Source organism: Rana temporaria, chromosome 5 (assembly GCF_905171775.1).
Source record: "Rana temporaria chromosome 5, aRanTem1.1, whole genome shotgun sequence".
Lineage (NCBI taxonomy): Eukaryota > Metazoa > Chordata > Amphibia > Anura > Ranidae > Rana > Rana temporaria.
The window spans coordinates 231,453,359-231,477,144 of NC_053493.1; the positions used below are offsets into that span (position 1 = coordinate 231,453,359).

Below are 23,786 nucleotides of genomic sequence, written 5' to 3' on the forward strand. Positions count from 1 at the left end.
TGACGTGAACTCCCCCCAGTGGCGGCCGCGGTACTGCATCCTAAGATCCGACAGTGTAAAACAATTACACCTGTCGGATCTTAGGGCTATCTATGCGTAACTGATTCTAAGAATCAGTCGCATAGATACTCTGAGAGATACGACGGAGTATCTGAGATACTCCGTCGTATCTCCTTTGTGAATCTGGCCCCAAGTTCTTAACTTTATCATAGGAAATTACTAGTGAACTGATAACATGGGGTCAGATTTTGCATTATAATATTCATCTCTAATATCACAAACTCCAGGTTTCCATAAATTTTTTTTAAAAAACATCAAATGCGCAAAAGTGTATTTGCATGCATATTTGGCCTGGCTCAGTGTCCATGGAAAGCTTTTTGAGTCAATAATATAGGCTACAAGGGATGGTGGTCATACTCTTTCCAGCCCAACTCTCAACAGTGTAAAACATCTTATTTAAAGTTGAATATAGTTATTATTGAAATGTTCACTAAGGAAAGTTGTACAGTGAATACCATCAATGCAGTATGATTCTGGAGAAAGGAACACAGAGATAAAAATGAACAAGATCTAAATGCCAGAACAACAATGAAAAGATGTCCCAAAACATTAAATCTGAAAACATTCAATGCAGCCCCACGTCATAGGGAGTGTTGTAATAATAACTGGTCAGAAGAAATGTCAAACATAAGCTTTTAGTGGAGATAGAAGAAAGAAAAACAGCGGAGGAAAAATAAATATAGAAGAAAGTGCAGAGGCAATGTAAAGGAATGTACCCCAAAAAGAGTGTAATTACAACCTCTTTGTAGCTCAATAAGACAGTGAGTACACGTTGGATTAGTCTTGTAAGATGGCTTTTTTTTACAATAAGTGGTCAGTTGATGTTGTGTGAGCCAGTCAACAGTTTTAGATGTAAGATTGATTAAAAAGGATGGTAGTCTGGAACGAAGGAGAACAAAGCATCTTGCTTGTAGCCAGGAAGAATGTGAAACAATACCACCAACAAGAGATGCATGGCCGAATCCAATAGTTGCCTTAATGGGCTTGGGTCAGATGGAGAGTGAGACAATGTACAGTGCTGTGAAAAAGTATTTCCCCCCTTCCTGATTTATATTTTTTTTGCATGTTTCTCACACTTAAATTTTTCAGATTATCAAGGTAAGTGAGTAAATCCAATATGCAGTTTTTAAATTATTATTTGATTTTTTAAGAGAAAAAAGCAGTTCAAATGTGAAATGTGAAAATGAAATTGCCCCCTCCCATGCTGAATCATGAATGAACTGTGATTAACCACAATTTTTTGGAAAGCTGAGTTAAATTTCACTTGCCACACCCAGGCCTGATTACTGCCAGACCTGACGAATCAAGAAATTACATAAATAGAAGCTGTCTGACAAAGTGAAGCATGCTAACAGAGCACAAAAAGCCACACATCATGCCACACTCAAAAAAAATTAAAGAACAGATTAGAAACAAAGTAATGTACATGTACTGGTCCAGGAAGGGTTTCAAAGCCATTTCTAAGGCTTTGGAACTCCAGTAAACCATGGGGAGAGCCATTATACACAAATGGAGATAACTTGGAACAGGGTTGAACTTTCCCAGGTGTGGCCGACCTACAAAAATTACTCCAAGAGCATGACGACGACTCATCCAGGAGGTCATACAAGAACCCAGAACATTACCTAAAGACCTGCAGGCCTCACTTGCCTCAGGTAAGATCAGTGTTCATGATTCAACAATAAGAAAGACTGGTAGAGACTGGGAAAAAATGGCATCCATGGGAGACTTCCAAGTCCAAAGCCACTGCTGACCAAAAATCCCAGCGCGCAAAATTCCTACCCATGCTCGGAAACAATTTGACGCATGCTCAAAATCATTGAGCTTAATTTTCTTGGCTCGTCGTAGTCTTTTATGTCACTGCGTTCTTGGCAGTCAAAAGTTCACCGAACATTTGTGTGACCGTGTGTATGCAAGGCAGGCTTGAGAGGAATTCCGTCGGAAAAACCATCCAACTTTTTTCTGATGGGAAAACCGATCATGTGTACGGGGCATAAGCCTTTGAACTTGGTCTTGAGAGATAGTCTAAGGCCCCGCACACACGACCGAGTTTCTCGGCAGAATTCAGCCAGAAACTCAATTGGAGCTGAATTCTGCTGAGAAACCCGGCGTGTGTACACTTTCGGCCGAGGAAGCCGACGAGTTCCTTGTCGAGCCAAATAGAGAACATGTTCTCTATTTCCTCGTTGTTCAATGAGGAAAGTTGGCTCGCCGAGATCCTCGGCGGCTTCACACAGAACTCGACGAGCAAAACGATGAGTTTTGCCCGTCGAGTTCCTCGGACGTGTGTACGAGGCCTCAGATGTGGGAAAGTAAGGTAGAGACATGGTATATTTCTAATTCTTGTAAGCCTGCTCCACCTGTAAGTCTGGGTTTACATAGAGCTTTTAGCCTTGTCATGTGACTTGAGAGTTTAATGTCACATGACAAGTCGCACCCTATTAACAGCAATGGAACAGTTCTAATCGGTGCGACCCAAGTCACTTCGACTTAGAAAAAGGTTCCTGCACTACTTCTGGTGCAACTTCAAAATGACTTGCATTGACTTCTGTTAAAGAATTTGTATGCAAGCCACAATGAAGTCACGCAGGGATGTCGGATTCAATGTCACGTGAAAGTCAGTGTGAACAAGGGCTTAGTCTAAAGAATTTCTAGTTGAGAGACTAAAGATTGGAGAAGTGAGCTGGGATGCCATCCCCAAAAAGGTAATACTCATGTGTTTCCATTGAAAAGAGAAATGAGTTTGAAAAAGTGATAAAGAAGTGGAGGCAGAGATAAACATTCAGAGTTTCAGTTTTGGACATGTTGAACTTAAAATGACTAAACTGGCTAAAGCTTTTTTAATTTGCATATACTGTAAGGCCTCGTACACACGGACGGACTGTCCGCTGAAAACGGTCCGCCGGACTGTTTTCAGCGGACATGTCCACCCGGAGATTTCTGTCTGATGGTTGTACACACCATCAGACAGAAATCTGCGCGTACACGATACGCGGTGACGTGGCCGCGCCGTCGCCGTGACTTGCGCGGCCCTGGAAGTTCAATGCTTCCACGCATGCGTCGAATCACTTCGACGCATGCGAGGGATGGTGGCAGATCGGACATGTCCAGTCAGTCTGTACAGACGACCGAACATGTCCGACGGACAGGCTTCCAGCGGACATGTTTCTTAGCATGCTAAGAAACATTTGTCCGCTGGAAAATGGTCGACTGGACAAATGTCCGCTGGAAACCTGCCCGGTCGGCCGTGCACACGACCGAACATGTCTGCTGAAACTGGTCCGTGGACCAGTTTCAGCAGACATGTTCGGTCGTGTGTAAGGGGCCTAAGAGAGAGTAAGCTAATATGTGATTGCTGTATGTACAACAATAAGCAATATGCATAAAGGGGAGTGTTTATGATGAGCGGAAGAGGTAGAGATCTGCATGATAGAATCATTTTATTTCAAATGACTTGACCTAGATGCACAATAACTGAGACAAAAGAGCAGTGGAGACAGGGGGCATCCTAGACTTGTACTAATGGAAATCTTGAATAGTTGGGATGCTGTACCATTTTCCAGATTCTAATACATCTTACTTAGTTGTAAATATAATGCCCCGTACACACGATCGGAATTTCCAATGGAAAAAGTCAGACAGCCTTTTTCCATCGGAAATTCCGACCGTGTGTATGCCCCATCGGAGTAATTCCATTGGAAATTACAATGAATTCCATCAAAGTTTAGATAGATAACATGTTCTCTTTCACTCCGATGGAATTCTGGCGGAATTCCGATGTGATTTTGGTCAGACAAAGGTCCGATCGTGTGTACGGGGCATAACAGTTAAGAGTTAAAGCCTCTGTAATTTTTTTATTATTTTTTTGCCATTTGTCTGTCAGACAGACTGACATGGGGCTCTAGCTCCCTACACTATTTAAAACTAAAGAAAAATGTTTGACTGGAGATGGAAAAAAAAAAAAAAACTTCACTGGCTTGTTACAGTTTCAGAAAATCCTCAGTCTAAGCAAAGCCACTAATGCGTATATACCTATACTAGAAAAAAAAAGTAATTACAGTTTGTAGAACTTATATAATCATTTCTGAACAAGCCTTGATAGCCGGTGGCGCTGAATATCAAAGAAACTTAAAAAGGTATTCCTGTATATAATAAATGGTGCTCTTTTACATCAGCCCACACAAGTCTTTCTTTTGAAAGGAGAATATTATTTTCTCATCTGATTGCCATTTAATGATCTTGTTTTAAAGATAGCTTGTTACGGGTACATTTAGTAATGGTTCATGTGGAAGCATTGTCTTTCCAGGCAGGTACAGGTACATTTAGCTGAGGTTCATATAGAAGGCATACTTCACCTCATTTTGAATGAAGTAACTGTAGCCTGCAGCAGAATTCCAATCATTTTCATGTTCTAGAGAGAGAAATGTCACATTTGCATCCTCCCTGCATGGTCAATTGGAAGCGTAAAAAGAGAACCACTGATGTGCTCTATTCCAACAGGTTAACCTGGCGTTGCCATCCTTCATTGTAGTAAGACATTTTAAGAGATGTGTGACCTATCACATGATTGATGTTCCACTGCTAGTACAGCATATATTTTGCAGCGGATTTAGTTGTCTTCTGTACTACAGGAGTAATGATGTCGTTGAAGCTACTAGAGTGAATCTATTCAAAGGTAGATAAATTGAAGGAGTGCAGAATAGCCAGTAAATGCAATTTAGTATCTAGTAGATACTGTTCAGGAGCTGGAGGATGTATTTTTCCATTGGCTAGAGTATAAAAAAATCAAGGTGCCAGGTGTATTATTTTTAGCTGTGCAGTCTGAATATACAGTATTTATGCACTATATCTATGAAGGAAAGGTGTTGTCCCCCTGGGACAGAAAGTTGAAAACTACAGAACACTTTCCCCTTTTCTCATATTCATAACATAGGTGGTGTTCTGCAGTCCTCAGAGGTGAACTGGGCATTGATGACAGTGGCCGGGATTTCAGTGCACAATGGGCAGAGAACACAGAAGATTATAAGATCACTTGATTTTTTTTTTAAGGATCAACGGATCAATATTTATGTACTGGCACCATTTCCAAAGAGACAAAGCATGGAAAAGTGAGCATGTAATAGAGACATGTGCTTAAAGTGTTACTAAACCCATAAATTTAAAATGCGGTAAAGCATGCTTGTTTTACACATTGTGGAACCTAAGGGGCTAATCATCCACATTGTGTAAAAAAGGCAGTTTGATCATGTCTTCTCTGATCCTCCCCTTTCTTTACTATCCCCAATCCTTCTGTTGATATTTTTTGGGGGGAGAGTACATGTGATCAGCACAGGCCCAATCATTACTGTCCAGACATAAAGTCAGGGGTCATGCAGCTTCATAGGATAGTCAAAAGAAAATGAAAACTCCTCCTACAAGCTTTAACCAGTGCTCTTCCCGGGCACTGATAGAAGTCATCAGAATGCTATATACTGCTGATGAGAAAAAGTATTTAGCAGTTTATATTTACTAAAATAATTGCATTTCCATCTTCTGTGTACTTTTTGAGACCTGATATAATGAATGCAGGTCCTGGGTTTAGTATCACGTAAATGTTAGGCAGTGGTTTGTCATCAGAGATTATCCCAATGACTGCATACTGTATATTGGGTACAAGCATATGTCGCGATCACCGCCGGGCACACGCAATCGCTCGTTACAGAGCTAGAACCGGGAGCTGTGTGTGTAAACACACAGCTCCCGGTCCTGTCAGGGGGGGAAATGACCGATCGTATGTTCATACAATGTATGAACAGCAATTCGTCATTTCCCCTAGTCAGTCCAACCCCCCAGTTCAGTTAGAACACACCCAGGGAATGTGATTAACCCCTTCTTCGCCCCCTAGTGGTTTAACCCCTTTACTGCCAGTGGCATTTTTATAGTAATCAATGCATTTTTATAGCACTGATCGCTATAAAAATGCCAATGGTCCCAAAAATGTGTCAAAAGTGTCCGAAGTGTCCGCCATAATGTTGCAGTACTGAAGAAAATAGCTGATCGCCGCCATTTCTAGTAAAAAAAGAATATTAAGAAAAATTCCTATAAAACTATCCCCTATTTTGTAAACGCTATAACTTTTGCGCAAACCAATCAATAAACGATTATTGCGATTTTTTTTTACAAACAATTTGTAGACGAATACGTATCGGCCTAAACTGAGGAAAAAAATCTTTTTTTATTTATTTTTGGGGGATATTTATTATAGCAAAAAGTAAAAAAATTATTTTTTTCAAAATTGTTGCTCTATTTTTGTTTATGGTGCAAAAACTAAAAACCGCAGAGGTGATTAAATACCACCAAAAGAAAGCTCTATTTGTGGGAAAAAAAGAACACCAATTTTGTTTGGGAGCCACGTCGCAAGACCACGCAATTGTCAGTTAAAGCGACGCAGTGCCGAATCGCAAAAAGTGCTCTGGTCTTTGACCAGCAATATGGTCCAAGTGGTTAAATATGACCAAAACTTAATTGGGATTTCCCTGAGTCTACTTGTCATGGTGACAAAAGTGATTAGGACAGGAAGTGAGGAAAAGTTAACCCAATGTGGGGCACCAATAAAAAAGCATCAGCTGTTTAAACAAAATCTTTGTTTTTTAATAGCTTTAGAAAAGAGCATTTTTCCTAAACAACGTATAATTTCCTACTTTTCACTATGACATTGTTTTTTTTTTTCTCTTCCCTCAATAGAAAGCCAGTTTCTAGGATAACTTTTATAGTTTATTTTCTCTATAAGCCAATTTTAAAGGAAGGTGAATTTAAATGCTTTTCCTAGAGCAGAATACTACTGTATATTGCCTACATTGAGTAAGATGACTATAGACAGTACTACCATAATTCTGAAAAATAACTTTGGCTTTATAGCCATGTGATAGAAAGCTTGCGTAGTTCATAAAAGCCACTCCGTGATTTTAGCATGCAAAAGCAATAAAATAGTTGTTCTATAAGTCAGTGTTCTGCAGTGTTCTGAATGTTATTAAAATGACTATTCTGTACAGGAAACCCAGAATGACCAAGCTGCTTAGAATAATCTGCTGTGTTTATTCTCTTTATTAGCCATATAATATATGGGAGGTAGTTGTTCATTAGTAAATAAATGGTCTACTGAAAAAAAACATGCTCTTATAGCACACATACTGAATATGGCCCCATGATTACTTATGCCTAGTACACACAATCGTGTTTCCCAGCGGACTTTCTACTGCCAGGAAACCCGAGGGGAAAGCCGAGAACCGGCTCGGCAGCTTTTTTTCCCTACACACGGCTGGTTTTCCTGCCAGGAAAACTGTCATGAGAGCTTTGGCCGGGAAACCCAGCCGTGTGTATGCTCCCCCACAGGTTTTGCCCATAGGAAACCTGCCGGGTTAAAATTCACCGGGAAACCCAGCGGGGAAGAAAGAGAGCTGGTTCTCATTTTTACTCCCAGGATTACCGGCAGTTTTCCTGTCGGGAAAACTGCCATGGAGAATACACATGGTCACTTTTCCCTGCCAAAAGCCGTCATGGCAGTTTTCCAGATGAGAAAACTGGTCGTGTGTACGAGGCTTAATACTTAGGAAACAACCTGTGTGATGGGATACTGTTCAAAGACCTTCCAGCCCAGCTCATTTCTCTTTGGAATTTATCCGTATCAACTGTTGTTCAACCATACCTATACTATGCAGTCCTATTAAAATATCCCATGTAAACAATGTACTTGTCTGATTTATGGCATGCTCTCGTTTTCTAAATGACTAAAATAAGATGAGTATTTCAGGCAGTTCACTTGTGTAGCTCAGTTCTCTTCTGTGAAATGTAGTGTTAGAAAGGAAAAAGAGCTCTGTTCCCAGGGTGAAAAAGCTTATGTTGGAAGAGATAATCCATGACAGCAAACAGTGTGAATGTTTGAGTAATTTAGTACCTAAGTTAATGTGAACTGCTTCTAATATTGGACTTTGATTTGTGGGTTTTAAGCTTAGAGATTTACCTCTGTTTATTATTTTATGGGAAAAAAAATTGATTCCCCCCCTTGTAATGTCTAATATAATAGCATATAAAAGGCAAATCACAGCCCTGGTGCACAATGCAATATGTTTATTTATACAATTATTTTTTTACATGTTTCTTCTGCCACTGCCCTTAGATAGAATACAGCTTCTCAAGTAAGACATTTCAGCACAGCGACTGCTGTGCAATGCAGTAAAGTGTCATTTAGCTCCTTCTGTACTCTGCATCATGGATGGGTAGTGATTTGCTTTTTCCTGAAGTTAAACTGGATCTTACAGTAAAATGCAAGGTCCATTTAATATATCAGAGTTCCCCCCCCCCCCCATTATAAATAACATTTTTTTAGTTATAAAAAACTGTAGGTAATGAAATGTTAATACACATCCTTACCAGCTTTCATATAGCAGTAGGTGACATTATTATGATTCCAGCCAGAACACACAGGATATTGAGTATCATGGTCGTGTGAGAAGTATCTTCTTGTGGGACTCCATCTTTCCCAGGATTTTGCAAGGAGGTTGATCATGTCACCTTAGGTGCTGCAGGGAGAAGCCAGAAATAAAGTAAATATATTTCATAACATTTTTCTCCACAGATTTTTTTTAATTGCAAGCTTTATTTATAATGGTAGTGAATGTTGGCAGGCCTTGCATTTTTCTGCAGGATCTGCTTTAACTGGTAGGTTTAAATTGGAGGGCCATTTCTGCATGTAAAAGTACTATGCTTTGCATTGACTACATTTAGCGGTTTTGAAGCATGTTTTAAAATTTTGGACCGAAGGAAAACAGACCAATGGGCTATACACACGGTCGGTTTAGACCGATGAAACTGAACCTCGGTCCATTCTCATCGGTTTATTCCGACCGTGTGTACGGGGCCTAAGGGGGCTAACAAAAAGAGGTTGTAAAATCCAAATGACCAGTCAGCCAGTGTGATTAAACAGTGAGCTAGAAAAGTTCCAATACTGTGTCCTCTTAATTGTAAAAACATAAAACAGAAGCAAAAGTGATGCACTTACAGCAGAGAATATCCTCTTTGATACGCTCAAGTGCTGCCGCAATGGAGTGGTGAATCCTAGTACCCCACAAGTTGGGTATGTGAGGAGATAAGGGCAGAAGAGGCACTGCAACCTGGGAGAATTGCAAGCCGAACCACATGACTATCATAAACCAGAAATTACGTCACCGTTACAGTAACAGGATACTTCCGAATGACAGAAAGCTTCACAAGGTCTCCATGATAAAGCATTTTGAGGCCTCCACCTATTTGCCAAGTCATAGGAAGGAGAAAGTCAAGACAATTTCAATTGTGAACCAAGGCTGAAGGCGCAGGATTAGGACTTATTAGCAGCACAGTGGATAATATCACCACGTTTTAGTGAAAGCACCTACCCAACCACCCTCCTACATAAAATCATTTATATAAATTTACAACCCAAAAGATAATTGTGCGCTAAATAAATGAATTAATGTGAAAGTTAATCGATGGGCATCAGCTCAAAAAAATAAAGTGTATGAGCATGTGAATTAATTAATTAATGGGCTGCTGCACACCTATCTGTGTAGGAGATATAAAAAAAATGTAAAACCACATTAAGGTGCTCTGTCCCTTCTGACTCAAAATAATTCAATAAATAACAATACCAAATTCATATATTTGATATGGGAACACTCATATGAATTTGATATTGTTACTGTATCTAGTGAATATTATTGAGTCAGAAGGAACAGTGCACTTTAATGTGGTTTTTAATATAAATGTAAAATTCATATTACATATTTCATATTACATAGAAATAAATTACTGTATTTATTGGCGTATAACACTCACTTTTTTACCCTGAATATAGAGGGTAAACTGTGTCTGCGTGTTATACGCAGGGGGCTGTGTAAAGTTTTTTTTCCTGAAACTTCCCTCTTAAAGTTAGGGTGCGTGTTATACGCCTGTGTGTGTTATATACGCCAATAAATACGGTATATAAGACTTTACTCAATATTGACTCATTGATTAAAAACAAGTAATAATCCTCCCCTGGAACTAACAATAAAAAGTGTTGACTTATATGTGCTTCCACACCACTGCTGGATCCCTCAAGCGATCTAACCAATGGTGCCTATATACACCTTGTCCTTAAATAATCAGACAGTTTGTGGTTATTCTCTATGTTAAACTTTGATGACGGGTACAAAATTGGGAATAGCTAATCACATGCTGCAAGCACAAGAGAACTCCCTTGAATCTAAATGTTAGTATGTGCTAAGGGGGGGAGTTGTCTTTTGTATACCTTGTTTGGTTCTGTTTCTGTTTGTATTGATATACCTACGATGATGTATATGGAATCATTTACTGTACTGTGTTTGAAAATCTTTAATAAAATCTTTAAGAAACCAAACAAAAAAACAAGTAATAATAAAAAAAATGTTCATATAAAACAAGGGCCGCAAATCAAAACCACAATTGTTAATTGGGAATTTCTACAGGTGTAGTCCCTAATATATCTCCCTTAAGTACCCCTGTGGTGAGCAATTCAAAGATAATATATAAATATTATAATAATATAAATGTCCCATATGATTTTCGAAAAATCGTACCTAATCAATGGATAATAAATAAAGTTAAAACAATAAGTAGATAAGAAGTATATATACTGCACATTGATTGGTGTTAGAAATTAAAGTGGTTGTAAAATTATATAAGAAACTTGGATACGGGCCATCAAAACTTCCTGTTTGTTTTTCCATAATATTTTTCTTTTTAAAGAGGAAATAAAGTTTTCCACTTTAATTGTACCTACAGGTAAGCCTATAATAAGGCTTACCTGTAGGTACTGTAAATATCTATTTACTATATACGCTGCCACAGACATTATTGGAGCATGCGCATTGAAGGAATGGCCCGCTCGTGCCATTTCTTTAAAGCCTGTGTCGTGACTGGTGGCATGCGCGGGAGTGACGTAATCGCAGGTTGGGCCAATCACAGCGTCAGAGCCCACAAACACAAAATTAACTCTGGGAAACATGTCGTCCTTGTGAGCAGTGTGCTGGTGTCAATCCAGGGCATTGTTCTAGGGTAAGTATTTCATAGTATGCCTTTGCAGTTTTTTTTTGGGGGGGGGGGGTTAAGAGTTTACAACCTCTTTAAGGCTGCCCAAATTTTGGGCACTAGTGTTTACGATACCAGTAGTAAGTCAAGTCTGCAGGAACAATCCTACTACCCTCAGGCATCTTTGTTGTGTAGCACCACCCTAAATATAAACAGTCCCTTCAAGCCACCGTTATTGTATAAAGCTATGGGGAGAGACTGTAAGTATTGATGAGCGTATGTGCCTGGGTTGAATTTGTAGGCCATTTTTCTAATAGTAATTTCCAGAAATTGTGAACCCCATTAAAGCCAATGGCAGGTGAATTTCAAAGATTAATTCTGCCCATTTTCAAGACTAATACTGTAGGCTAGGGATTGTGAAACCAAGCGTTTGGAAAGCATGTACCAATGCAATAAATAATAAATGCTGTATCCTTCCCATCAACCAACAAATTTACGCAATACACCATAAAAAAGATGTAATGTCTCTACCCATGTTTGCTGGAACATGTGTCTATGGTTATGTTGACCCTGCCACTGACTATTTGGTTCAGTAATATGAGGACATTAACTTCCACATGCTAGTGGAGGTCAGGGATGGCCTTCTGGGTGAGAAAATGACAGTTATATACTGGTAAGTGTGTTGCAGCACAGGCTGCAAAGTCATGGCAGGGGGCAGACTCCACCAGCTGGAACGGGGACAGCTGTCATGCCAGCAGTTTTGCCAAACTGGCATTGAGACACTGAGCGTGAGGGGGTAATTTGGAAAATACATTTTTTTACACTCCAGCATCTGGGAAAGAGGTTCCTGCTTGCTTCAAAATGCTGGAGATGCTGGAGATGGAAGGGTGGGGTTAGGAGACTTAGAGCAAGGTGTAAGCCTATTTTTTACGCTAATCAGCGTGGCCCCTTGCTGACTATCTTCTTCATTTGATTGCTGTAAGGTAGGCCTCTCAAATCCCTTGTCAGACTTTAATCCCTCTGCAAGCTGCTCCTGTTTACACCATGTCTCACTGATGTTGTTATTCTCCCCCACTTACCTCTTCTATAATCTCTGTCACCCAAGTGTGATTTGCCACCTCATTATCTGAATCCTCATCATCTCTCAAACCCATTGGGCAGCCACACCTGATAACAATATTTTTTGCACATTCTCCTGCATCAAATTACTAATGCTGTGCTGAATTAATTCAGCTCATCTCCTGCATGTCAGTTTCCATGTCTGTGGGGCAATATCAGGATTAACTGTACAGTAAGAGGAAGAAGAGGACACATTTGTAGCTGCAGAGGAAAATGCCCCAAGAAGGAGGAAGAAAAAGGAAAGGCTCAATAACCTCCTTCATGTACTCTGGCTGTATAGTACGCCCAATGAGCACCAGCCGCCACTGTTCTGAACACAAATATATGTAACCCACTACAATGCAGTTTGTTCAAAGTAATGTAGCACAATACAGCACAGTGAATATGGGAAGGTACCTTACACACTATGTAGCTCACCAAACTGATGCAGCACAATACAGAACTATATATGGCAGTAGCTATCTCTCTCTGGTGCCAAACAGATTTGAACAGAACCAAGTGCTACTGTATGCACACTAGGTGCCCTGAAAGATTTTACAAGTATTTGCACCTCTGGTGAGACTATGGAATTAATAATTTAATTGTATTCTCTATTTCATACATTTCCTGCATACATTATTCCTAGTTTGTTTTTTTGCCTTTTCCCCTTTTATTGAGTGGCTTATCTCTGTTTTATGTGCATGGTTTCAAATTACAGCAGCTTCTAATTGCACTTTATCTCTAACAAAAGACGTTAAGGAGCCACTGTCTCCTGATGCTTAGCTTCTGTAGAAAGGAAAATAAGAAGACACAGATCTTACAGAATTACACAGAGCAACATAAATCATTCAACATGAGCACATAGTGTATGTTGTACTTTAATCAGCCTTTCATAGCTAGCATTTTGCTATTATGAACATGTGTATACCAATAGCTTTTTTATTGTATTTAAAATGTGCTGTTTTTCAAAGGCATTAGCCCTATTGTTTTTTTTATGTTTTGATAAGTGTTTGTACAATAAGTAACCATTCTTTGAAGAGTCACTAAACATAAAACCACAGTTTTATATGTATATTGAAGCATTGAACGACCTTCATGCAGCTGTTCATATATATATTTAGGACAGTGAAGACATTTGAGTTTGTCAACAAAGTTTCATATATAGTACATATATATATTGTTGGTTATTAAGCTGATTTTGTAGCTCTTAATTTGCTACCATGCTTTTGCAATACATGTCTGATGTGTGGGTGATAGCACTGGACCAATAGCAGTGAGATTTGGTTGTAATATATAATGGACTGCATCTTCCTTTAAATGAGCTGATCCGTAATGAAGGTATAGTGTATGTGGACCTTGTTCTCGTCCTAGCCTGTCATCAGTTCATCAGTTCATAGTGTCTTTAAGATTTGACAGTCTTTTTCAAGCCCTAACATTGATCCACTGCTCAAGCCCTGAAGAAAAGGGAGACCTTTCTTCTAAAACATGTTGGCTGCATTTGATGCTCTTAACCAATGTCCATTTCAAAAAGTGATATGAACCTTTGTACTAGGTGCTCTTCAATACCCACTCCAGAGTTTATTGGCTACACATGGAATTACAATACATTAGATCCCTTTAAAAAAAGGTGGTTCCTGCTGATTCGAACCGTGTTTGGGCAGGCTGAATTTACCAAGTTTAACAATTGATCAACTTGGGTACAACCAGCCAGTCAGATTTCAATTGTGATTATCGCTAGCGGGTACTATAGCAATTACTGTCTTCTTTCAGGGGGGGGGTGGCTTTTGCCGCCATGAGAATACAGGAAAGATATTTGCACCATCTATGACCTGCCTAAGTCAATCTAATATTCTTTTGTGGCACAATCAGAAAATGTTTTAACCCAATCAGGGTGAGTTGGATCATCAGACTCAACCCTTCACCATATCCCCCTTATAAAATCATGCTAAAGTCAGTTTGCAGTCCGGGCTGAATAGATCTCTTTGTTGGGTTAAAGTATGCAGTATATCTCTAAAATACCTAAATATTTTGCCAAGTGGTTCTAAATCCAAAATTATATATATAATAATTTGTGTTGCAGCAAGAAGTATGAGTATTGAAAGTATCATAAACAATTTTAATTTGAATAAATGTCCATCCAAATCCTCAATTTTTTTCCTCACAGTTTTGATAAACAAGCATTTTCAATGCAAGTTGGTGTGTTAAATGTCCTAAAAGAAATGATCTGTGCCTTTTTTAATGGTAATGCAGCTGGGAGGCTGCAAGACAGATCTTGAGGAGGTGGGAGAGAGAGAGAGAGAGAGAGAGAGCATGGTTTAAAATAATTTTCCTAAGCTTCTGCTGTAATGCGCTGTAAATATAAAGGGCTGTGGGCAGTGCTGGGCATGTCTATTCATTGATAGGGTCATCAATGGTCCAAAAATCTAAGCAGCTACTGAAGCACCCAAGGGTAAGTGCATTGTGGTAATTTCCATTGCGGAAGGAAGAACATTGTCATCCTATAAAAATAAATTACTATCAAAATGTTTTAATGGTGGCATTAACAAGTGTTTAGAAAATGCTCTAGGGGAAAAGAAAGAGCCTTGTGTTACTGGTAGCCTACATCACAAATGTGATTTAATGATTTGACCATAGTGTGTTGCTCAGAGTATGAGTAAGGACATGATTAAAACTGCAATCAAGATAGGGTCAGAGCCATGCAATCACAGATAGTGATAGCGATTTTTTTGTAAGCTTACCTCCAATGTTTTTCAAGCTCATGTTAGTATTTTAAGTTTCCTTTTGTTGGCCAACAAATGTGTAAGGCAAATAAAAACACATAGATCTTTCTTGTTACTTCCCTATTTGTGCAAAAGTTTTCCCCGTCAGCGACTTGTCCAGCAGCTGATTCTTTCTCTGTTATGCTTGTATAATGAAGCTCAGGTTGACATCAGGAAAGATAAGAAAGGTCAAAAACATGATGTCAAGGAAAAAGTGAGGGCAGGAAAAATATCTGCTGCCTTGAGAGGAAGGTGACACTGATCTTGGAGACATACTACTGCTTGCCATGATGAAAATAAAATTGAAAGGGACAAAGAAAATATGAACAAAGCAAATCTGACAACCAGAGGGTATGGTAGAATTTACTGAGCGATTGTCTAGGATCTCTATTACTGAAGATGAGCTCCCATCCACTGTGCACTGTATATTTAATGCCTTGTTTCTGTAAGTGTTGGCCAAACATTCAAAAGTTTCAACCACTAAATAAAAAAAAAATTTTTTTTACAAAAATGAATGAACAAGCTGAATAGGCAATGTTTTCCAGACAATCCACCATAATTATCCAGTGACAGCCTTCAAACACACATTTTTTATGCTTGCTGTTTTAAATTTTACCTAGCCCCATCTAAAACGTATTTTTAGAAATTGGGTTGCACAAGTATTGATTGAATTGATTCATATTTATGTAGATGTATTGTTTCACATCAGATCCTAGTTTGGTCTTAATGGTTGGTGTAAGTGGTATAGCCTATGTTATAGAAATTGGCTTTGTTTCCTATTTTGAATATATCTGTATAAATGAGGACAGATTATGTCTCCTTCATTAACAGATAATTGGAAAAAGTCAAGGCTGCGGCATCAACAAGCACACTGCACAATAGCTTAATTGCTGTATAGTGCATGAACTTCTGTTAATCCTAATGTGTCCTATGCACTTTGGTAATATACTTTAAAATCTCTTTATAGAATTCATGTACCTTGAAGGACATTACCGTAATAATGCACTTTGTAAGGACAGCTTGTTGTGCATCTAAAAAAAAATTCTGATTTAAGCTTTAGTTAGAGGGGGAATAACCCAAGAACTTGTTGTTATGAAGCTGAGGTTTTATTAAAAATGTTTTGACATTTATAGCGTTAGATATTTCCTGATACTAAGACATTGCTTTTAACAATGTAGTGACATTGCAAGCTTTTTAAGTAATTGTATGTTCTTTTTTTGCTGCTATTTTCAAATAGCAGCAATTTTTAAATGTCATTCCTAATTCAATGTGCTGTACTAAAGCTGTTAACACTTTTCCGGGCAACGTGTTAGAGAAAGGACAACATTTAATCCTTGGGTTTTTTATTTCCAGGTATTCTGTGGATAGACACACAGACATGGATAGGATATTCAACATCGATTCTGAAAATGGATCAATTTTTACATCCAAACCTCTAGATCGGGAGTCGTCCTTGTGGCACAATATCACAGTAATAGCTACAGAGATGAGTAAGTCAATTCTAAATACCACCTTTATCCCTGTAGTAATGAAGCAGGTCCTTGTTGAGTTGATCTTAAGAAATATACTGGACAGTATGGCTCGGCTTGTTAAACACAAATTATTGTAGTAACATATCTACTCAATTAGCCATTTCTCAAACCAGCTGTGAAGCCTAAAAATAGCAAAATATAATCCAAATCCCAATGAAGTGTATGGGGGTGGGGCAAATTTTGAAAATCAGTTCTATCCATTTCCACGGCAAATAGGCAAGGAATCTAAATTAAAGGCATGGGGACCTGGGCACTGCCATGGGAGACGTACCAATGCAAAAAAAAAAATGTTCAACCAGCTTACAGCAACTACTTAAAAATAGTTCAAGACTGCTTTCCCTCTTCCAGAGATAAGGCAGTTTTTATCCTGAAATACAAGTTAGAGTGCAGTACTTCAATTACAATAGTCATACGTATATGACAGTGATTAAAGAGTATGCAAGAATCTTAATTGGGCTGCAGGTTAAAAGGAAAACAATTAGCAGTTGTCATAATGGAATCAAAATCAGAGTGTATTTTTTCAGAGAAAATGAACAGAAATATTTTTTAGACTCAATACGCAGTATGTAAGCAGTTTTACTATGCTGCAATTTCAGATGGAGAGACAAGACAGGTTTTAACATGAAAAAAGAAATTAAACTTCAGTACTTGAAAGATCAGTAGCCAGAAATATTGCAGAGACCTAATGCACACAACTATAGAAACTTTAGTAGACCCAAATATCATAGAGGTAGAGATCAAGCTTATGAAATTAAAAAAAAAATGCATTATTTTAGAGACTGCAACCACAGTATGTATACACTATTACTAGGTCACAGATGAAGAGACCAGGCAGGTTTCAGTCAAGAAAATAAAATCAGAGCTGAGGCACATATGTAAGCAGCTTCAGTACAGTGCAGTTTAATAGGCAGGATAGAAAAGAAATATGAAAATGTGAAGTAGAAGAATCCAATAAAAAAAAATCTCTCCCTATTCCCTAATAATCCCCATACAGCCTGACAAAAGGGTGCTTGTAAGCCTGACTTTTATAAAGGCACATATGAAAACACCCATTTTTTGCACATTTATGCCACATGACCACAGTTCAAATGCTAGGAAGTACATTATTGGTAATTGATTGTTTTAACAGTGAATGGCTACATTGGTTTGACCTTTTACAGAATGACTTGAGCTTGGATCGAACTCAGGTTCGACCTCAACTTATAGCTCATATCTAATTATAATTAGTTCAGCAAAGATAAAACATGGTATCTTAGGCCTTGTCATTAAAAAAGTAATTAACTAGTGTTTTTTGTCTGCAATTCCTATTGAATAGCTTGAGATAAGTGTAAAATGGTTATTTAATGCAATATAACTGTGCTCACAGATTATGGCTTTGGTATAATAATCAAATCTATTTTGTAACAACAACCATTTTATAATTAAATGCTAGAATAATCCCAATCAGCACTGACACAAACACATCACTTCTTTTACTGGAAGTCACCCAGTTCAAGATTAAAGTTAATACAATTAGTAGCAACTATGAAGTCAGTGTGAAAGGCAGACCCAATTACACAGGAGGGTCTGGTTTTGGCAGATGCAGACTATGAAATTGCATCTTGCAGGCTATCTAGGACAAATTGTCATTGAAGTTTTGAAAACAGTCTGGCATATTGTCATCACATAATATTTAAGTATTAATAGAAGAAAAGATCAGTGTTGACTATGTGTGATCATAATATATAATACTTGGTTATATTCAGACTTACATTGCACTTGAACTACGGTAATTATATTTTTCTGTAGTATGATTCCATTTTTAATAATGACTGTAATGTGTATTATTTCATGACCTCATCCACCATCCATTTGCTGCTAATAATTACATGTATCTAAAGCCATTTTTTATTGTTTTTAAATAGAATAGAGATGGGCTAAAACTCATGTCATGATTTTATTGCTATCTGTGTTCCCGTTGGGCGACCACCGCAACAAGTGTGAAAGAAAAACCAAAGTTTTTATTTTTCACTGGAACAAATAGAGAGGGGAAATCTTCCAATGGAGAATAAAACCTGTATAAGGGAAGATTTCCTTTCTTTTGGGAAAATTTCCTCACTTTCTGATGTGTCTTGAGACAGTAAGAAAATGAAAATCTCCTCAAAGAGACTCAGCAAAAAGAAACAAATTCTGATAGGGGCTCCTGCTCTCCGTGTAGACAAAAAACATTGTGAGGGGTGCTTTCTTGTTTTGGGACAATGTCATATGACATCGCCCCAGTCTCACCGCACTTGCGGGTGTGCTGTGTCCTCGGGACATGGCACAATCCTGAGATCGGTAAAGAGTCGATGAAGTGGCTCTTTACCCATGTGATCAGCTGTGTCCAATCACAACTGATCACATGTAAGCAAGGAAATGTCGGTTTTCTGACAGAAAAACATATTTTTTTCTGTCTTTTTAATTTTTTTAGCAAAACATAAAAAAAAACCGAGGTGAGTAAATACCACCAAAAGAAAGCTATATTTGTGTGAAAAAAATGCTAAAAAAATTATTTAGGTACTGCGTAATTTTAATTCAAAGCGTGACAGCGCTGAAAGATGAAAATTAGCCTGGGCAGGAAAAAACAAACAAACATACAAAACAAATCTATTGTATATTAAAATAGCTTACCAGTCCATTATGATACCTCTAGGCTAAGTTAACCTCCTCCATGGTGGAGGGCACCTTTGTTGGTAAAAAGGAGCTTCCAGATTCCATTAGGCCTTTCCTGGCAAGGTACTCATTGCATGTTGATAGCATGGGGCCTGGTATTGTGCAGGAGGGGTGGTAACCCCCTTTCTTGACCTGTCAAGCTGAATGCTCAGATACGGGTCTGGCATGGATTTTTGGGGGAGACAATACTTTTTTCCTCTCTTGATTTTTTTGTGGTGAGTCTGGTATACAATTTAGGGGGTGAACTCAAGACACATCATCAAGACACACACAGACAGAGTGAAGCAGCCAGGAGTTGTCATTTTGCAGGGATTTAACCCCTTCCCGTCCGCAACTTCAAAAAACTTGCCATGCCTCTTTCTTACTAAATACCTTGGACTGTCTACTTTCCAAAAAGGGGTCATTTGGTGGATGTTCTGTTATTTTCTTTCAGGATTGATCAGTTTTCAGATATACTGTATATACCATAGTTTTTGGACTCTATACCTTTCCTAAATACTAACTAATAAACATTGATTTAGGTTATTTTCACAAAAGTAATGTAGCACAGTGGTTCTCAACTCTGGTCCTTAGGACCGACTAACAGGCCAGGTTTGCAAAGATAACTGAAATATATCACAGGTGAGATATTTTGCTGCTCAGTGATTGCAGTAATCTAGTCTGCATTTCCCCAAGGTAATACTTAAAATCTGGCCTGTTAGTGGGGACAGTGGGGACAGGAGTTGAGAACCACTGATGTAGCAGTATACATTTTGGCCTACAAAATTTCCAACAGAAACAGGGAAAACTTGTTTTTTTTCAAAATTTACGGCCTTTTTTTTGTTTATTTAGCAAAAAATTGATAAGCCATTAGTGATTAAATACCACCAAAAATAAATCTCTCTTTTTGTGGAAAAAATTATAAAAATGTCTTATGGAAACAGTGTTGCATGACCACACAATTGTCATTCAAAGTGCGACAGCGCAGAAAGCTGAAAATTGCCCGGGGCAGGAAGGGGGTGAAAGTGCCTGATATTAAAGTGGTTAAACACAAGTTTTTCTTTGTAAATGTCAGGCAAGGTCAGAACATCCCCCAGGTTGTTTTGTCATTTTAATATTTTACTGAAGCATTACTAAAATCAATGCTCACCGCCAAACACAACATTTTACTTTGTTTTGTTTTGGTTGCCTAGCATCCCATGCAATTGGTTTGACAATCCTTTATCTATAGCCCTAGAAATTGGCCAAAACTGATTTTATTTATTTGGCTTCCAAAAACATCAATGAGGTTCGGATTCAGCACCCAAATTATAATCACATATGTCAAACCCTGCTTGAACCAAACCCAGGTATGTTCAGCTCTTCACTAATATTGAACAGTAGATGGCATGTTGGCATACAAAAAAAGTATTTCTTCTTAAAGCGGAGTTCCGCTGAAAAACATAAATAAAAGTCAGCAGCTACAATTACTGCAGCTGCTGACTTTTAAAATATGGACACTTACCTGTCCAGGGTGCCCGCGATTTCCTCACCCAAAGCCGACCTGTCCCTCAGCTCCCGGGTGGAGGCGCCGGCATCTTCAGTAAAGGAATCAGAAAATTAAGCTTTGCAGCTTCACAGCCTGGTTTCCTACTTCGCATGCGCAAGTCGTGCTGCGCGCCCTAATTGATCCCTGCTGTTTTCTGGGACATTTGTGTCTCCCAGAAGACAGCAGGGGGAAGGAGGAGGGGCCAGACATGGTGTAGATTGCTGCAGATTATGCTGCGATCTATCGCCAGAAGTGGGAGCAAATACCTGTATTAGACAGGTATATGCTCCCCCTACCCCCTGAAATGTGCCAAATGTGACACCGGAGGGGGGGGGGGCCGGATAAAGCAGAAGTAAAATTTTTGGGTGAAACTCAATATTTCTGATGGAAATTGGTTGAGTAGGTTTAGCCAAACGTTCAGGTGTATTGCCAAATTTGCAGGCTTAAAGCAAACCAGTTTAGGGCCCAGTCACAGGATCACTTAACCACTTGCCGACCTCCTCATGTAAATATACGTCAGCAGAATGGCACGGACAGGCACATGTACGTACCGGTACGTCCTCTGCTTGACGTGGGTCGGGGGTCCGATCGGGACCCCCCCGCTACATGCGGCGGTCGGCAAGCCTCGGGGAGCGATCCGGGACGACGGCGCGGCTATTCGTTTATGGCCGCCCCGACGCGATCGCTCCCCGGAGCTGAAGAACGGGGAGAGCCGTATGTAAACACGGCTTCCCCGTGCTTCACTATGGCGGCGCATCGATCGAGTGATCCCTTTTATTACGGAGACTCGATCGATGATGTCAGTCCTACAGCCACACCCCCCTACAGTTGTAAACACACACAAAGTGAACCCTAAATGTTACAGCGCCCCCTGTGTTTAACTCCCAAACTGCAACTGTCATTTTCACAATAAAGAATGCAATTTAAATGCATTTTTTGCTGTGAAAATGACAATGGTCCCAAAAATGTGTCAAAATTGTCCAAAGTGTCCGCCATAATGTCGCAGTCACAAAAAAAATTGCTGATCGCCGCCATTAGTAGTAAAAAAAATAAAAAAAATAAAAATGCAATAAAACTATCCCCTATTTTGTAAACGCTATAAATTTTGCGCAAACCAATCGATAAACGATTATTGCGATTTTTTTTACCAAAAATAGGTAGAAGAATACGTATCGGCCTAAACTGAGGAAATTTTTTTTTATATATATATGTTTTTGGGGGATATTTATTATAGCAAAAAGTAAAAAATATTGCATTTTTTTCAAAATTGTCGCTCTATTTTTGTTTATAGCGCAAAAAATAAAAACCGCAGAGGTGATCAAATACCACCAAAAGAAAGCTCTATTTGTGGGGAAAAAAGGACGCCAATTTTGTTTGGGAGCCACGTCGCACGACCGCGCAATTGTCTGTTAAAGCGACGCAGTCCCGAACTGTAAAAACCCCTTGGGTCTATAGGCAGCATATTGGTCCGGGGCTTAAGTGGTTAATAAAGCACCACCCCAAGCATTTATGCTCACCTTCACTGCATTTCCCCGCTGTTCTGATTGCTTTTTTAGAGCCTGTAAAAATATTGGTATTTTCAAACATGGGGGATCATGTAGACTTGTCTCCTTTTTCCCCCGGGATGCAATGTTCAGGCCTGAACCTGCCAGTCTAGCAACGTCACTAATCATGTAACCTGTAGGAGAAGGTCATACACTTTATGTAAGCTCAAAAACAGACCAACACAGAGTGTTTAAACTTAAACCCTGTACACACGTTCGGATATCCGATGGAATCTAATCCGATGGATTTTTTCGTTGGATATCTGATGAAGCTGACTTTCATCAGTCTTGCCTACACACCATCGGTCAAAAATCCATCCACCGTGTTCAAACGCGGTGACGTAAAACACTACGACGTGCTGAAAAAAATGAAGTTCAATGCTTCCAAACATGTGTCCTAGCATGGCATGCCCTATCAAAACAACCTGCCCTTTCAGGGAAATAGGACAGATTCTATTTTGGTAGAAAAGGATTGCATTTGCAGATAAATTGAGCCATCACCAAACTCATCGTGTATCCATATTATACAAGTTGTAAGATGGGGGTTGTTAGCTCTCGTGGTAGATGCATTTTTTCAGTGATTCAAGCAAGTCAGGAACAGCCCATTTTTATTAACAGGAAACAAAATAACAAAAAAAAACAGGAAACAAAATAAAAGTCCAAGTTTCCCACACAGGGGGTTCTTCTCCATCAAATACACAGAACAGAAAATGCTAGCCCACCTGGCTCTCTGTAGCAGTAATTCTGCACTTTATCCTGGTCACCCAGACCAGTGGACTCCTCAAAGTAGACAGCTTCCCTTTAGCGTCTACAGCTCTGCCTCTTGCAGTCACCAACGTTGAGTAAGTGAGTGAGTGACTTGTATAGCGCAGCAAATGCGAACTTAATCGCCTCAAGGCGCTTGGAATCCAGCATTGTACCGGTCTTTCAGAAGAGGTGGGTCTTTAGTTTTTCCTAAACGTTCTGACTGCCTCTTGCACTCACCAACATTCTGGCTGTCTCCTACAGCCTCTCTGACTTCTGGAGACCTCCTGTCTCTTAGCGTGGAGCCACACTCTCATTATAAGGGCTGTGCTAACCTGAGCACACACCCTGCTGGTCATCCACAAAATCTGGATACAGGGTTGGAGATCCCGTCCCACCCCAGACACTGTGGAATCAAAATACCAAAACCCGGAGAAAGCTACAAAAGCAGTCTTCTCCGGTCCACATCTACGCTCTGTAGTCTCGCAAATGTGCATACCCTGTGTCCAGCAAACTGTCCATTTTACCTTGACAGTAGCTCCTACTGTCACATAATATACAGGTAATTATCAGTAATTTGAAAAAATGCCCAACCTATAGAAGGTACAATTATGCCTAGTACACACGAGAGGATCGATCCGCGGAAACGGTCCGGAGGTCCGTTTCCGTGGATAAATCCTCTGGCGGATTTTGATCTCATGGTTGTACTAACCATGAGATCAAAATCCCAGCGGAATTCCCTCCGCGGTGACGTGTCGCGCCGTTGCCGCGATGATGACGCGGCGACGTG

General features: G+C 39.4%; 1 protein-coding gene across 2 annotated transcripts in view; it reads left to right on the forward strand.

Moving 5' to 3' along the window:
- The window catches only part of LOC120940617 (cadherin-6-like), a 516,101-nt gene that overhangs the window by 441,559 nt on the left and 50,756 nt on the right, over nt 1–23,786 (forward strand). For both annotated transcript variants that reach the window (XM_040353572.1, XM_040353571.1), the window contains one exon: nt 16,332–16,468. In XM_040353572.1, the coding sequence (XP_040209506.1) occupies nt 16,332–16,468 (137 nt within the window). The remainder of the gene's footprint in view (nt 1–16,331; nt 16,469–23,786) is intronic.